The sequence below is a fragment of the Ciconia boyciana genome, chromosome 12, assembly GCF_034638445.1.
Source record: "Ciconia boyciana chromosome 12, ASM3463844v1, whole genome shotgun sequence".
In the NCBI taxonomy this organism is placed as follows: domain Eukaryota; kingdom Metazoa; phylum Chordata; class Aves; order Ciconiiformes; family Ciconiidae; genus Ciconia; species Ciconia boyciana.
The window spans coordinates 2,257,189-2,273,747 of record NC_132945.1 but is presented as its reverse complement, the minus strand read 5'-3'; the positions used below and the strand labels follow the sequence as shown (position 1 = coordinate 2,273,747).

General features: G+C 39.6%; 1 protein-coding gene across 6 annotated transcripts in view; it reads right to left on the bottom strand.

Moving 5' to 3' along the window:
- Positions 1-905: 905 nt before the first annotated feature.
- The window catches only part of TENT5D (terminal nucleotidyltransferase 5D), a 44,379-nt gene continuing 28,725 nt past the window's right edge, over positions 906-16,559 (bottom strand). For 5 of the 6 annotated variants that reach the window (XM_072877506.1, XM_072877510.1, XM_072877507.1 and 2 more), the window contains 2 exons: positions 12,473-12,595; positions 906-5,629 (listed from right to left, as the gene is read on the bottom strand). In XM_072877506.1, coding sequence (XP_072733607.1) covers positions 4,435-5,610 — 1,176 coding nt within the window. In that variant the 5' untranslated portion in view covers positions 5,611-5,629; positions 12,473-12,595 and the 3' untranslated portion in view covers positions 906-4,434. The remainder of the gene's footprint in view (positions 5,630-12,472; positions 12,596-16,559) is intronic. The other variant, XM_072877511.1, reaches the window with a different exon arrangement.

Genomic DNA, 16,559 nt, shown 5'->3' with positions numbered 1-16,559 from the left:
ATATCAAAGATATTAATGATATTCAATTTGGTCATTCTGTAACCTTCAGTGTAGGTCTGACAGCGGATCAGTGGTAAGTCCGAGTTGGTGGTTTATTGACCTAACGAACTGTAACTGAATTTTTAGCACTCTTGCAGTTAAAACACACCAGTTTGGCTGCTAGAAGAAGTCTGCATGCTAGAATTGACGTCCAACCAGAATAATGAAAGTATTACAAGCAAACCATACATTAAACAAGAAAGTTATTTTAATGATCGCTCCCCAAATACCCAAAGGCACTAGTCAACACTGTGGACTAATGACCTACAAATCTGTGAGATTAGTACACATTTTTAGCATCACAATATTTTTTCAACAGCTTCGGATGGCACATTAAGTGAAATACTTCTTTCGTCTGCAACAGCTTTGTCCTGAATACCCTTCCATTTGTTGAGTTTAACAGAAAAACATCCCAAACAAAAACTGAGCTGTAAGAATCATGCTGACCTGCCAAACTCTCTTTGCTGTCCTTTCTCCAGATATTTCTGCAAATCGTATTGAATACACACCTGTGTAACTCCGAATTTATGTTGATGTAAGTCCTCTAACATCAGTCAAATTACACAGCTAGACAACTGAAGTGACGCGGTGGTAAATCAGATCCATTACTTCACAGATCTGCAGGCTCAGTGTAACACAACAGACGACAGAACAGCTCGACTGAGGACAATTTTACATTTCTTTTATCCGTTGCAAAAACCTTTGTAATGTGTCGAGTCTAAAGCTCACAAATTACATTTTAAAGGAACTACCATAAAGTATATGCTTCAAACAGACCTTTTACAATATAACACAAAATTCAAATGACATTTTTTAGGAAAGCACTTAAAACTTTAACACTTAGGTCCTGACAACATTAGATTACTTTAAGCTGTAAACCTTAAGAAGTTTTATGTGATTAAATAAAATCAGCATTACAATTTCCAGGTATTACAATTATTGAACAGATTGTAACAACAAGATATAATTATAATGTAAACATGAAGCTCAGGAGACTGGTGCTGAGAAAACTCTCTCAATTCTTTGTAGATTTATATCTGCACATAGTAAAATCTGCAACAACTGGAGAAGAGGTTACAATATTCCGTCTTACATATTGATATCAGTGTTTTGCAAGCAGCAGTCTATACAATGTCATCCCCATTTTAATATTAGTTTACAGAATCACTACTACCTTGAAAAAAAATCTCCAGGTCAAATGCTGCTGCCAGGTATCAATATAACATTTGGAAGGAAATATTTAAAACCGTCAGATTTTGTTAATTGCCCGTGTATGTGTAGATATGTGCGATTTTATATATGTTGCTGTATATAAAATCATAAACCTCACTTAGCCTTTGAAATTGAACTACCTCTAGGTAAGAAATACAAGACCTTTTTCAGTAAATTTAAAGGGTTTATTTATACCTGAGACATTTTTGCATATTGATGTCTTTGTACCTTTACCTGTAGGTACTCACGTAAGTCCTTCACTCTTTTCCGGGGTCTCACGCAAAGCCCACTAGAGTTAGGTGGATTCTTCCCCCTAACTCCACGGGCTTTGGCTGAGTCCTTCCTTATCTAACCTGGATGTACAAACAGAGACAAACCAGAATGAAATATCTATATTTAAACAAACAGTTGCTGTACAAGTGGACAGGCTGGTTTATACAAATCCAGAGCTAGTTCACCATTCCCGATACTTTTCGCAATGTCTGATTCAAAAAAGAATTGTAGTCCTTTATACAGGGTGATACATGTTTCTACTTGTTGGTTAAAAAACAACATTTTGAAATGTTTCTCCAGGTAATGGATCATTGGCTATACATGACATGTTGAAACTGCTCCTTCTTGGCCGGCCTCTTTCCTGGTTCTTGAGAAGATCAACCCATTTCTCCACCCAGTAAGCAAGGAAACCAGGAGTGGAGGAGTAAGAAGTTGATGTAGCTACATTACATTAAGGTCACAGGTCAATGCCGACGGACTAAGATTTTTCAAACAAATTTAGGGAGTTTAGGAGCCCAGATCCTCCTGAAACTCAAGCCATTTGGATGCCTAACTCCCACAGATCCATTGGGAAGTCCCGGCTGTGCCCAGCCCAGCTTTCGGCTCTTCAGCCCTGCAGATCACACGTGCTGAATGTTGAAGCACAAGCGTTAGCAGGGACATAACCTACATAAGGCTCTTACAGAATTTCACAGTGCTATTTAATTTGGCAAATACCAAACTAAATTTAAAGGTTCCCTTTGTAATCTAAACAGCTCAATTAAAAAAAAAAAATCCACCATGTTTCACTCCATTTTGCTTCTGACAGGGGGAATTCCCTCAAAGTGCTTACATGCAAATCTAGTGTTACCATATTTGATAACATAGCAATTAGAATTGCCGATTTTATTAAACATAGTTTAGCCAATGGAAAGATACTAGTGGAAGTGAAATAAAATGTGCTTTTAGACACGGAATTGGACACACTTGAAAAATCAGCAAAAATAATAGTACTGCACTCATGAAAGACATCACAAAATGAATCAGCTTCCAAGTAGATTAGTATACCCTTCTTATGTTGCAGAAACATTGTTTTTTGCACTATATTTTACAGAAAAGAGTTGACTTTAGCGATGATGGTCAGCAAAGTTGTCTTTAAACAGCTCTTTGTTCTACTGTACAGGCATATAATGGGAAAAAGGAAAGCTACATTTCACTGGCAATAGGACTTCATAGACCTTAGAAATTTTAGAAATGTTTGATTTAAAATAGTGGTATGTAGCATATTTCTGTGTAAAATAAATCACTCTTTCCCAAGTAGCAGAAATTTCTAAGACCTGACACCTGTTGTAAATAGATAAAATGTAGTCAGTGTTTTTAAAGATGACAAGGAGGACACCCAGTGATGTACCAGGAATGAACTCGTCGTGTGACACAGTGGCGTGTTAAGCATCAGATGTAAGAAACTCTACTGCTTGCATTTCCAGTTGGCTGTTCCGATTTTACAACCGCACCCATGCTAAATCTCCTTTTCATTACTATTCCTTCTTGTACCATATTCAGCATCTAAACCGGAGGAGTTTCGGTGAGGACACCTTAGATCCATCTGTCCCAAACCTGCTCATGCTGAAGCAAGTGGTCCGAACCTCTCTGACCTTCAGCGCTACGAACACTTTGCGACCCATCGGTGGAGCACCAAGGGCATGCGTTTCCCTTTCCCCATAATTCAGGAGCTCTCTAGCATGATTGCCAACAGCATTACGACTTTCATGGAGCAACTGGCACAGGGAGGCACTTATGTGACATGTTTAAAACTTATCTTTGGTAAACACTCACAGACACAAAAACTTGTAATTAATGTTTTACTTCCTGATCATAAGAGAAATCTTCATTTGCTACTAGTGTATGTGTGCAGGTATCTAAACATATACAGGACATTGCTAGTATAAAATATTTTTTCAAATGCCACTGCCAAGGATTCGTTTTAATTCACCTAAACCCAACGCAGTCCTGGGCTTTTTGGTTTTTTTCCTGACTCCATTTATTGTGCATTAAAGCATCTCTGATCGATAACAAATTAGCAATAGAAAGCAAGCCCTATGTGCTCAATTTTCACCTTCTTTCTCATTCTATTACCTTGTTTTTCAAGACCAATTTAATCAGAATAGTTGTATCTCTTACAACTTTCATTATCTGTGAGGCAGATCCTGGGGTCCAACGCTGCATTACTCAAGCAGCCAAATCTCTCACTTGGATCAGTGGAAAGTTTGGATACACAAAAATGCTGAGTCTGCTCTTGGTAGGGATGCTTCGTGCTAACCATTACTAAACAGTACTCTGGTGAGGAGAGGGACCTCACGTCTCTAATTGGACCTGCAGAGCGATCAGACCGGAGCCTGTAAAGCAGAGCTCAAACCACCAAGAGACAGCCCATCAATGCGTATTTTCAAAAGGTGCTGCAAATAAATGGTGCTGGAACTGCATGGGTATAACTGATGGATGATCTACGTTAATGTACCCAGAACACTATCACTTCTAAAATCAGGCATTTCTACTGAGAGGTATTTTATTGGCTTAATTTTTAATTTACACTATTTAAATTTTGCTTAAGAATTTTTTAGAACCCGGAACTTAGTGCATTTCATTTTATAAAATTAGAATAATTTATATCCTCCTCTTTTCATTGAAAAAAAAAAGTATAGCCCAAACACACGTAGGGTTATAAATACTTCATGAATGATAGCCGTTTCACTTATTTTACGATCTGCTTAACAGTGATTTAGACATTGATCAACCCAATAACTTTGGCAACTTGCACAAAAATATGTCCTTAAATCAAAAGTGATGATAAAACTTGCTTTAATGAGGCCTTTATTACGGAGAGAACTGGAAAGAGAGAGGAATGTAAGTGCTGAGGAGGCTACCGTGGTCCTAAACCATGCTGCTTTGCATTTGTATGTGAAACGGGTATGGCTGGTAGATGATAGGTGGTTGTCCGTGAGCAATGTAGTAATTGCTGAAGTTTCTGTCACTGATATATGGAGCAGGCTGATAATAGCATGTTACATTGGCTGCATTTGGGATGATATTTTGTTCTCCGAGTACTTTTAAAGCCAGAATTGTGATCATATTTAGCGTTTGTCTTCGTTCATGTCCCATGAGACAGACTGTGCTCTCATTTACAACTCCACGCAGAGTCATCAAGTAGTCATACTTGCTTTTCTCTTCCCCAATGAAGTGGTTGCGCAGATATGACTCAATTTTCCTTTGCTGCTCAGCAACATCTGGAAAATCAATGAAGAACCTGGAGCACATGTAACGTTCCAGAGATTTAATTTCAGCCTCATCTGCTGGCTTGAAGTCACGAACCAGGAGGTTGCTGTACTTCAGGAGGCCACCTCCTCTGATTTCCTCTGGGTTCCTTGTGGAAATCAGTTTGTACTTTAAGTGGTCCATTGCTTCGTTGAAGTCTCCATACATGCTCTCGGCGATGACAGTGGGGTGAGAGTCTTCTGCCAGTTTGCAGTCTGTTGCTCTGTAAACATTTAGTATGGAGTCCAGTATGATTTGGAAGGAGTCCACGCTAAATTCAAACTGCCGTCTGAGCGAGTTGACGAACTTTAATTCTACATTCTTGCCGCTGTTGTTTGACAGTGAGATGAGACTCCAGCGATCGTGGTCAGTGGAGACTTTGACCATCTTCTGCACATAGGCATCTTTCATGGTCTGAGCAGTGATTTTTTCCTTATTAACACATTTTGGCAAGAAGTCCAACAGGCAATTAAGAACTGCTTCCTTAACAACCTGGAACTCGAGCTCACTTGGAAGTTCCACCCCAAAAATGATGTCTAGGTCCTTGTAACTGGTTCCATTCTGCTTTACTAGGATGTGACTGGCTGTCGAACCGTTCAGGCGGATATCTCTAACGTTGATTTGCTTTTCAATGAGCTGTTCCTTTACCACGTGAATGATATCCTTTGGCTTTACATCCAGTGTTGGAAAATTTCCTCTTCCATGAATAGGTATGACCTCAGCTAAAACTTGATCCAGGATTTTAATCTGATCCCAGGTGAGACTACTGAATCTGTGGTCTAAATCCTCAGTCATTGTGATGTCGGTTGGCTAACTAGGGAGAAACAGAAGTGAAGAGAAAAATGTTAGAACTTGCTCAAATACAAGAGAGCCCGACATTTCACTATGCTATAACAAACATGTATCTTCCTTCTTTGGTGCAGTGAGAAAGCAGTTCATTTTAGAGAGACACAATCCTAGTTAACGGTCTGAGTCAACCACTGCACTTGTCACAGGCTTTTAATTGAATTTTAATGCACTCGGGTTTTAATCCTGCTGAGAAGCCATTGTGTGATTGTATAATCCATGACTCAAAGTAAATGCAGTAAACCATATAGACTTCATTTAAAACTACTCAAAGGTTAATAACATGAAATACTTGGTGGTTATAATGAAACTCCAAATAAATTTCCCTGTGAAGAGCTAAAATGAGCAAAAATGAGCAAATTTGATTCTTTCTGTCCTGCCTAGAAATCTCTATTTCAGTGACTTGCATACTTAAAACTACTGAAAGACCAGGAAGTGTTTTTAAAAGCAGGAATGGTGCAACATGCTCATTGTTTATCTAGCCATATGCCCTGCATGTACTTTAGTCTCTGTGGATCATCTACATGCATGCATCCTTTAATACCACTTGTTACGGTTTAAGAACTGGATATCCAATAATCGTTAAGCTGTTTCTACTATGTTTGTGAGGCAAAATCTTTTCCTTCTAAGCCATCAACCGTGTTCCTACATTAACGTACCAATGCTGCGAGTTCTGGTTTGCAGAACGGGTAAGAAAACCCCTTCCAGTCTGCACTGATACCCGAAAACCTCACAAGAAAGCCTGTAAAGAAGCGCCTATAGAACACATGGGATAAAGCTTAGGCTCTGGAATTCCTCAGTTTAAAATTATATCTTGTCTTCCTATCATCATAGTTAGCAAGTAGATAGATCTTAGCATGGATAATTTATTTACATTTTACAACGAGAAAGAAAAAGCTGCAAACCTCGCAACATTGGTTTTAAAATTTTTCTAATTGATCATATGCAAACTTTGTTTGAATTAAATTTTTGTAATGGGAATTTGAATGCTTTATTTTTTTAACTTTATGTATACTGTGAATAAACACAATCATAGAACTATATAATTATGTGTGATTACAGTAAGTAATGAATTTAAGGAACTACAGAAAAGAAAAACATCATTGAGTCTTAGGTGTCCAAGGTGCACCGACATTAATGTCAGCGTGACAGGGCAGAAGCAGTTCAGAGGGCTAAAAATCTTCCAGAATCCATGGGCACCATTTCATGCTGCGTCCCCTCTTCCCTGCTCACACTTCCTCAGTTCTTTTGGGGTAGTTAATGCTCAGACAGTTCATCAGAAGGGTTTATTGCTGGATCCTATCATACCATTTTTCTATACTCTTTCAAAAATCGCATGATAACTCACAGGCAGATACTGTGATTTACTGATAACTTTCTGATTAATCCCAGTGCTTGGCTGCTGTGCCTCAGTGCGTTGAGTTGGAAGCTGTTTGCTGCTCTGAACTACAGGTGAAGGAAGAGAACATTTATGGACATAGCAGGACCTTTCTTCATCGCTCAAGAGAGCAAAAATTCTTTAGTTAATACAGTTATTTTGGGCATTTTGTTACTGTCCTGAGTCCAATGTGGACATCCTTAACCCATGGGAAGCTGCTGTTTAGACGTCTTATAGATGGAGGTACAGATACTGAAAATGACTTTGATTACTGAAAGGAATTTCTTTTTTTATGCACAAACATTATAATTTTGCTTTCTCCTTTAATGTTGCATGTCTTAGTTAAGGCTTGTTATAAGAATATTTCTGTTGGGTTTGTGCAAGGTTAGTTCAGAGAGAATTCAGGGAAGCTGAAAATCATTTTAAAATAATTGCAATAAAGTATTTGTTACGTAGCAAGGGGGTTTAGATCACGGCCATCGAAACACTACCTGAGCACCTAAAAGAAAAATGAAGCTAAACATCACTGTATTCCTTAGTACTGCATACAAGCAGGATAGAAATTATACCATGACGCTGAACTTCATCATCTATTTTCCACAGAAAAACTATGAAATCGGGACTGCTGCCCAGACAAAGCTGTGTCTCCCAGCCGGGCCGATGAAAAGCTGGAGTTTGGAGGGACTGAAGAAAAGTGACTGGAGATGCGAAACTCCGGTGCTGTTCAGGTGTGATCCGAAAGGGCCCCGTGAGTCACGAGCCGTGTGAAAGAAGTGACTTCGGCTATCTGCCAACACTGCAAACAACACTCAGTGCTGCAGCATTGAGAAATGTTTCTGCAGCCAGATGGCTAAAACATATTTTTTCAGCTAAAGCTCAAGAATAAAAATAAAGTAAAATCGTACTGAGTAATAACACTACCAAAAAGTCTGCACTGTTGTTTCTTAACCAGTAGTGACTATATATGTATGTTGTCATATATTTTCCTTCCCTCGCCTTCAGATTCCACATTCTAGAATATTTTAGTAATTTCAAGTAATTTGTGAACCGACAAACGGCTTGGGAATATCACAGAGCTATTTTTCACATACTTCTACTGTAGTTTCAGCTCCCAAGGAAGCTAATCAAGAGCATATGTAATTTGAAGCACCTTTCTGGCCTCATTACAAAGAACGGAACTAACCATATGTTTGAAGTTAAACGCATGCTTTAAAAGTTGGCTAAATCAGGACCAAAGTTGGGAGTTTAATTGCCGCTGAATTGACGGTGCGAAGGTCTTGGATTCAGTTCTGTAGCTCTGGCGCAACCATGTTGTTCCTGGCATTGTTTACGTAGTATGTAACGCCATATACATAACATGTAATTATATATGTGTTTGTATACACACATTCCTGCAGGCGTTTAGAAGATAGGACATTCAAACTGAAAAGGAGAGAAGTCGCCATCCATAGCACTGCCCACTATACATGCCTATGTCTTTACCATTAGCTATTTATTATTATGATTCCATGCTTCTTCTGTTATAACCCCAAACTAGTATTATGAAAAACTTCTATCCATCCTTCATGGCCCTTATGACATCCCAGTACGTTTTTACCATCAATAATAGCTGTTACAGAAAGCTACTGTGAATTTTGGAAGTAGCACAACACTGGGTGGAGAGAGAAGGTCGGGAGGAGAGGTTCTTGTATCAACTTCTTTGCTGCCACGTTTGTCATCTGTGTTATTGATACGTCAGACTATGGTAGGCCAGCTCTAACGATCTACTAGCAAACTTCTAGTCGTCAGAATTGTTGTATAAGCAGTACTCCTTGTTATGCGATTTGTCTGATATTGCAAAACTTTGAGAGAGCTTTTCAAGGTTAACGCTGTGATGCAAAAGAAAGGGCTTAGCGAAGGGAATGTTGAAATTCTATCCCCTTTTTTAGCAGAGGGACCCTCTTCAAACACTTTTTGAAAGTCAGAAGATGGAAGTATCCCTAAATAAGCTTAGAAATCCTTCCTTTATTGCTACATGGTTTTAGTTATTTTAGATTTTATTGCAATATACTAAGATTTAAAAATGACAGGAAAAGGTAATGTCATTAAATATTTCTTTTGTGTTGAAAAGTCGTACCTCAAAATGTCATTTCTCTAAAGTGATTCCTGGAGAATCCAGTGATGCTTTGTGAGTTCAGAGCCTCAACATTAACGTCTGAGAAATGTCTTATGATAAATACTAAGAATTCTGTGCTGAAATAATGCCTTCAGCTTTGACAAGTAAAGAATTAAGTTGTCAAGAATATAATTAATTTACAGATAGACCTAAATAAACTTTTTAAATTATTTATTATTTACTAATTTGCTTCCAGTTTGCAACCCAGTCCATAACCCTGCACTTTCCTAGAAGGACTTTCTCTTGGTCTTTTCCTTAATCTTGTCTGGGAACAAGAACAATTTCCAGGCAATTTTATCGTCATTAGGAACTTTATTTCTTAAAGCAGTGGCAAATTTATTTACCAAGGTGCTCAGGCTAACGTCAGGAGTTATTATTAATGCAAGTAAGCCTGAGTTACAATAAATCAGCAGCAGTATTGAGCCTATAATTAGTCAAAGCATTATGTAAAACAAGAGATATCAAGGGATGAAAGGAAGGCAACTCACTGCACGCGACCACAGCCAGACGAAGCCGAACACAAGCGAGTGCTGGGGTTGGGTCGGTTAGTGGGAAAAGAGGTTGGGAAATCGCTTCATTCTTTGGAAACTGGTGATGTTTGCAATGGAGGATGATCCCTGGAGGCAGCTATATCTCACTGCCCCTTTGCCAGCAGCAGCATTATGCCATTTCGGGTATCCAGCTGTGTGACACAGACTTTGAGAGCTCTTACTCACCGGCACCCACACCCCAGCCTTCCCTAGGTCTGCCCTCCTACACCCTGTCAAAGAATTCAGTTTCTGTAACTTCTTCCACATAAATACCTAAAAGCATTTCATGTGTTTCACATTCAGTGTCTTCCTATCTTAAAGTCCGTACGTGGGCAAATGGAAGGCTGCATAAACACTAACACCGTGGCAATGAAAGGAACAAAGAGCCTCTGAAATTGTGTATTGAAAAGAGGCGGGGGTTTTCCTCACTGCATCAGTATTTGTAACTTATTGAGACTCTCTCTTAGTGATTTTTCATAGTTTTTTGTTTATGGGATTTAAAATGTTACTATAAACTGCAATGGACCCCGAATCCTGCCTGATTTAAGACCTCTGCCAGATAAAGTGATGAGGAAAAGTAGTTTTCAGGGTGTTTTCTTTTACATATACTGGCTGGAGAAGCACAGAATAAGGTAGATCAGACCTAGTCAAGTTTTGTGATATATTATCCTCATTATAAGGTCAGAAAAATATTTCCCTGATTCAAGTTCCAACTTGTCCTTGAGTGGTCACCTTCAGCTGATGAAGTGGTTGCAATGTGGAAAAATGTTTAGTTACTGTGGGATCACTGAACATAGTTTTGCTAATTTTTATTATTTATTTTTATATTGAAATTAGAGGCTCTAATTTTCTTCAGCAGGGTTTGGACCAAACAACTATGAGTGTGGTTTTACAATGATGCTAAAAGGTTTAGTTAACCACCTCTTAGCGCTCTGCCGTACACCAGCTTCATCAAAAAAATAAAAGCAGATCTGGCTTTACATCTGAACGAAGAAAATCTGCCACGCTACTGATAGCTTTCATGTTCCACACAACTTTCATAGAAACAGATCCTTACAGTCTAGAGGACAGTCTCATCGAATTTAGCTCATATTTTACTGATAAACTGTTTAAGATTCTCTTTTTATATACTCTATAATGTTGCTTCAGTGTATTTTCACAGGGTTTGCAATGCGATGGCATTCTCAAGTAGAATACATCTGAAACAGCTTTTGTGCAGCTGTGTCAGCTCCATTCTCTTCCCTTTGCTTTCATCTGCTCCCCTATTTGTCTGTTTTACAACAATTATATGGAATACTTTAATGCTCCAATTGTCTTTACTTTGTTTGCACTTGAAATCGGTTGCGAAGGGACCTTTTACAGACCAAGCAAAATGTCTTGTCAGCTGCCGTAGTAGCCTTGCTTTTGGGGGTTACCCCAGAGATGCTCAAAGTGACTACTGCAATTCTCTCTCTCTCTGTATTGGTTTTGCTGCATACACATTACATGCATCACTAATGATTTCCGTGATATCTTGCTAAAGCTTTATTTTTAATTCCAAGATACATTTCTCTATTAAGCTGGACGTTTTAAAGTATTTTGCATGCTCACTGACTTAAGGACTGCAGCTGGCATTTGCTCTGAAGGCAAGAGTGTCAAATGTGGAAGAAGTCCCAGTCATAATTTAAATGCGTATGAGACAAGTAGAAGCAGTAAAGCATCTGGGGCATCCTAAATGGGGACATATTTAAACTGGTTTGACAGTGTTTTTCACGAGTTTTTCCTTCCATTAATGTTAATGCATGCAGTGAAGATACTGTTTATTTATCCTGTTATCATGAGATAACGCATGAGTTGCCATAAGTTTTCAGTACAGTTACCATTTAGTTACCCTGAAATAACAAATAATAACTCAAGGCCATATGCTCTTCTCCTGTGAGATAAGGCTGCATGGAGTGCAAAATACACTTAAGCAGAAAGCAGTTTGCTTGGGCTATGCCACAGAATGTCACCTTCAAGGGCAGAACAAGTAAGCAGAAAAGGAGGAGAGAGTTTATCAACAAAAAAGTGTCCTACCTTTTCTCCAACCCAATCCAAGGAACAGGGAAAAGCAACAGAATCATGTACCAGCCTGCACTGCCCTTTCTCCCAAATGAAAATGATTTGCAGAGCAGTGCAACCCAAGGGCAGCCGTACTCCCCTATAGCACAAAGCTGGGAAAAGGAACCAAGTAGCCTACACCTCTACTGGAACATTACAGGGTATTGGCTCGAGGAGCTGGGAGTTCGCAGGAGGGACAAAATAACTAAGGAGTTTAATTTGGGCAACCAGTACGAATACATAATCCATGTTATGTCATCCTGGAGATTTGGGTTTTTTTGGATGTCGGATTTTTCCATCATGACTCATGGTACACTCGTTCTTAGCTGCATGTGGATCCCCTCACAGGGCGTTTTCAAGGCCAGATCTATTATACCTTTGTATCAGTCCCCACAACACACGAGGTTCCTTCTTACACAGCCTCCAGGTTCAAACCAACCAAGCCCTTGTAAATAGCACGGTATGAGGCACAGTCTTCTCATGTGCTCTAAAATACTTGGATAACTTTAAAAACAAAGGTGTGATATGCAATATTTGGTCTATTTGGGGCTGTGGTCATCACTGAGAAGCTACTGCTTTAGGTAAAGATTATTTGTAGTACCGAATGCATACTACAGACTAACTCCTGAAAAATGTTTCCAGAGAGAATGCAAAATCCCGCTGACTTACTGTGGCAGGACGATTGGCAAGCATGTATTTCAGCAGAGTTAATAGGATGACTCACTGGATCCTTTGGTAAAAATATGAATTGTCATCTTGTCACTGACAAAAACACGCACCTCCCAGGGAAAGCTGCAGGGAAAAAAAAAACCCAACAAACAATAACATTCATTTTGAGATAAATGTTAACTATCAGTCACCTGCTGTACATAATAAATGATGCATTACAACTTGGCAGTCCTGCAGTCATAATAACAGCCTTTTAAGTCAGAAATGATAAGGTAAAAGCAGTGGAAAGGCACAGAAGTGCTTATAAAGACTCTAGGTTTCAGGTCATACTTAATCCTCTGCAAGGATGTTAACAAACTTGCTATTTTCTCTATGGGATTTTGAGTAAGAATTTAATATTATGAACAGACATGCAAATTAGCAGGGACGTAGTGGAATCAAACAAAAAAAATAGAACTAATAACGACTCAGCAAAATTAAATATTATTAATTGTGTGGTGGTTTCATATTCTTCCTAAAAATGTGTGCAGATGACAGGAAGGTCTCGTTTCCTGGCAGACTAGGTTGTTGGTTCGTTTACAGTAAGCCCAGGATTCAGCCTGTTACTGGAATTTCCAGGCACGGAATGGCCCGTTGACTGGCTACGCAGGAATTACAGCTATTTTTTTAAATATTTGTATGCTATCATAAAGGCACTTTTTAAATATTTCTCATTTCAAAGATGTGCTGACAGCTAGGTAGTCTTTTTAAGGCTTTCCTTCAAAGACCTCCATTCCAGCACCTCATCTCGCGAAGTTCATAACACCTACATAAGGTTCCTTAATCTCTCCTGAGTAGGACCCCGTCCTCTGTACAATTTGATATACATGTGGATTTACTCCTTGTTGCTGAGTTGTGCTCCACAATCTCATCTTTTATGCTGAGAGTATATATGCTTCTGAGTAAAGATAACTTTGCAAGTATGACTCGAGTGTAAATACATGTGCAATCTTCAGGAAAAGCTGAAATAATAGCCCTAGGAGGTATGGATTGTATTATTCATTTTATTAAGAATATTGTGGGTTTTTTCTCCATGCTACAGCAGTCAGATTCTTGTCACTGAATACGCTGTTTTTACTGCTGCCAGAAGCCCAGTACTTGCTTTCCTCACTCTGTGCCCTGCTGTGCCAGGACCTGTCTGCGGCTTTCATTTGCTTTCCAACTCATGATGGGCTACGAATTGAATGAATGCACGTTCCCCAGATCCGTGCAGTGATGGCTCATGTTTGCAGCTGGGAATAAAGGGTTAAGTCTGGCAAGGGCTGAGCTCTGGTTAGTCTGAAATTGAGAAGCCAGTTATGTGACAAGGAAAAGAGGTTCTGGACTGCTTAGATAAAAGAGTCTCAGCATGTGGAGTCTGGCCTCCTGGAGGAGAAGTCAGACAAATACATAATCAGTTGCTTAAAAAAAAAATATATCATTTAGTCTTTTTAACAATGAACTATTGTTATTTATTTCTGTGCGAGGGTGGAAGATTTAATGGATAGATGATATCCATTAATGGATAGATCATCATGATAGAATAGATTAACACTAGAGTAGAATTAATGGCTCCCCCTTAGGGGAAGGAGAGAGACCTTTACATTTTTTTGTAGAAGAACACCCATTATTGTATAACATGTTCATAAAAGCAGCAGCTGAGATTGATGAAGTGCTTTGGCTGTTGGGACATTATTCTCAATGGCTGCCTTTTATTGGCTCCATCATTACAGGAAAAAGTGCATCATTTCATTATTCTGTAGTCGTGGTTTCCAGGATTTTTCTAACTGACGTAAAAACAAAAATAAAAATTACTATGTCAACAATTACCTTGTATCTCAAAGATAATACTTTCCTATTCCTGAATTCAAAATGCGAATCGTGATGATACGCACCAACAAACTCATTTCGAAGTCTTTTACCCTTGTGTCTCTGTGCATAACGAGCAAAAGACCATCATGAGAACCAGCAGGGTCTAGGAGATAACGCGTGACTCTGCGCCTTGGGTTTCCCCCTCCGACACGCCGTGCCACGAATACTGCTTGAGAGCACGTTCCCAGTCGGTCACTGCTTCTGGGTGCCCCTGCTCCCAGGTCCCACCATGAGGCGTATTGAGCCTCCAACCTGTTGGGTGCCTGCATCTCCCATGGGCTTCAGTGAGCGTGGAGGTTGCCCGGACACCTCCTCAGCTGACCCAGGGCATTTCACGGTGATTCCCCCGAGTTGGCAAGGACGAGAGCCAAGGATCCTCTCCCCTCTCCAGAGGTGCTCGCCTCCCCCTTTCTGCCTGCCAGCTTCCAAGAGCAGCGCGTGATTGCTCTGCTCAGCTCCTCAGACTAATACCAAAATCTATCTACTCACTCGAGATACCAATGACTCAATCCGAAGCTCACTTATCAAAAACTCTCATTATTATGACTAAACTGCAGCAAAAGCAGGCAAGGTAAAGAATTAAACAATCCGCCTTTTCCAACTATTAACCATCTTCATAATTATCTTTCCTCTTCAAATGCCAGAGGAAGAGGGATGAGCTATGCAGCATGCCATTACAGCCCTAATTCTGGGCTGCTTTCAGGGGATAGAGGGTGTTAAGGAGTCAAGGCTCTCCTCAGAAACTCTCCAGAGGCTTCCTCCCATCATCTACACCAAGGGAGACCCAGCGAGTTACAAAAGTGGCAGAATGTCCCCAAGAACCTGTCTTGTGGGAAAGCCTTGGTCGTGAAAGCATTAGAGGATACCGCCAGGTTTGCAGTCATGTCTGTTTTGAGAGGGTTCCAACACAACACACACAGTAAATTGAATGGATTTCTCTTTTTTACTGATCATACCAAAAAATGCTGTGCCTTGCTAGAAGCTGCATTTACTTCATTCGATCAATGCAATGCTTTTGTTTTTTTTCCTTCTGAATCAGTACTGAGCCATTGAAGCATTGAGGGTGGATTTTGATAGTACATACAGTAGTACAATGGATTTGGAGAGTTTTCCTTGGGGTGAGCCAGAAAGCTGAAGCCAAACGCACTCATGTTCCATAAATCCCTCTCCGCATCACTCCTGCTCTGCTCTGCATATTTTATAAAAGTGTTTGCTATTAAGCAATTATCCTGTTTCACTCCAGAAGTATTTTCATTGTATGGCAGAAGACATGAACTCTGGGCACAGGCTCCAGGTTGATTTGTTAAGCAGTCTAGGATCCATCCCTCCGAATAAAGCCTCTTTGTGACTGCTACAGCAAGCGGCGAGTTTAAATTGAGGTGGAAAAAACTTCTGTATCCTGGGCCAGGCTTGGCCAGCACCCTCCACGGAAACGTGTCTCCCAGAACTGATCAGAGGGCAAGCTGGGATCCTATTCAAAGATTACGATGTCTTCCACTATTTGTGTTTATGTTAACATATAATTCATATTTTTATGAATTAATTTCCATACTTATATTAGAAAGTTATTCTATGACTACACAATACAGTAGTGGGATTTCCTTTTAATGCTATTTTCCCAATTTTATGAGTTACATTGTAAAAGTGGGGAAGAATATATGAATTATTTATTAACTTCAAAGTACTTGCTGTACAAGAGTTTATTCTTAATCCTGCATCAGTAAGAGCTAGGATTCCCCTAGAAAATAGCTTTTTGATAACTGAAATGTTTTCTAGACTTCTGTGATAAAGTAAAAAACTGCATAACTCCACTCAAACTACATCAGGAAAAAGGATTAAGGCTGCAGCACCAGGACCAGGGTACTGCGACTCTTTCGTGGTGAAGGCAGCATGAAATGTCCCTGCTGACATTATTACTAAAATGCAGAGAGAAGATAAAGCAATGATAAACCAAAGAAAAAGGCTAAGGCCCTGCAGCAAAGATGTGTGTATTCGTGACTTTTCCATCACTATCAATAATGCATAACGACCATCATGCGGATGACGACACCAATTTTTGAGAAAGACTGAGTCAAGCTTTCTATCACCAAATGTGATAAAACATTCAACATGACATTGGATGTCAAGAAGACAGGACCTGCTAGATAAGCAACGATCCAGCAGAAAGGGTAATGGAGAAGAAAATCAGCTGATGTTG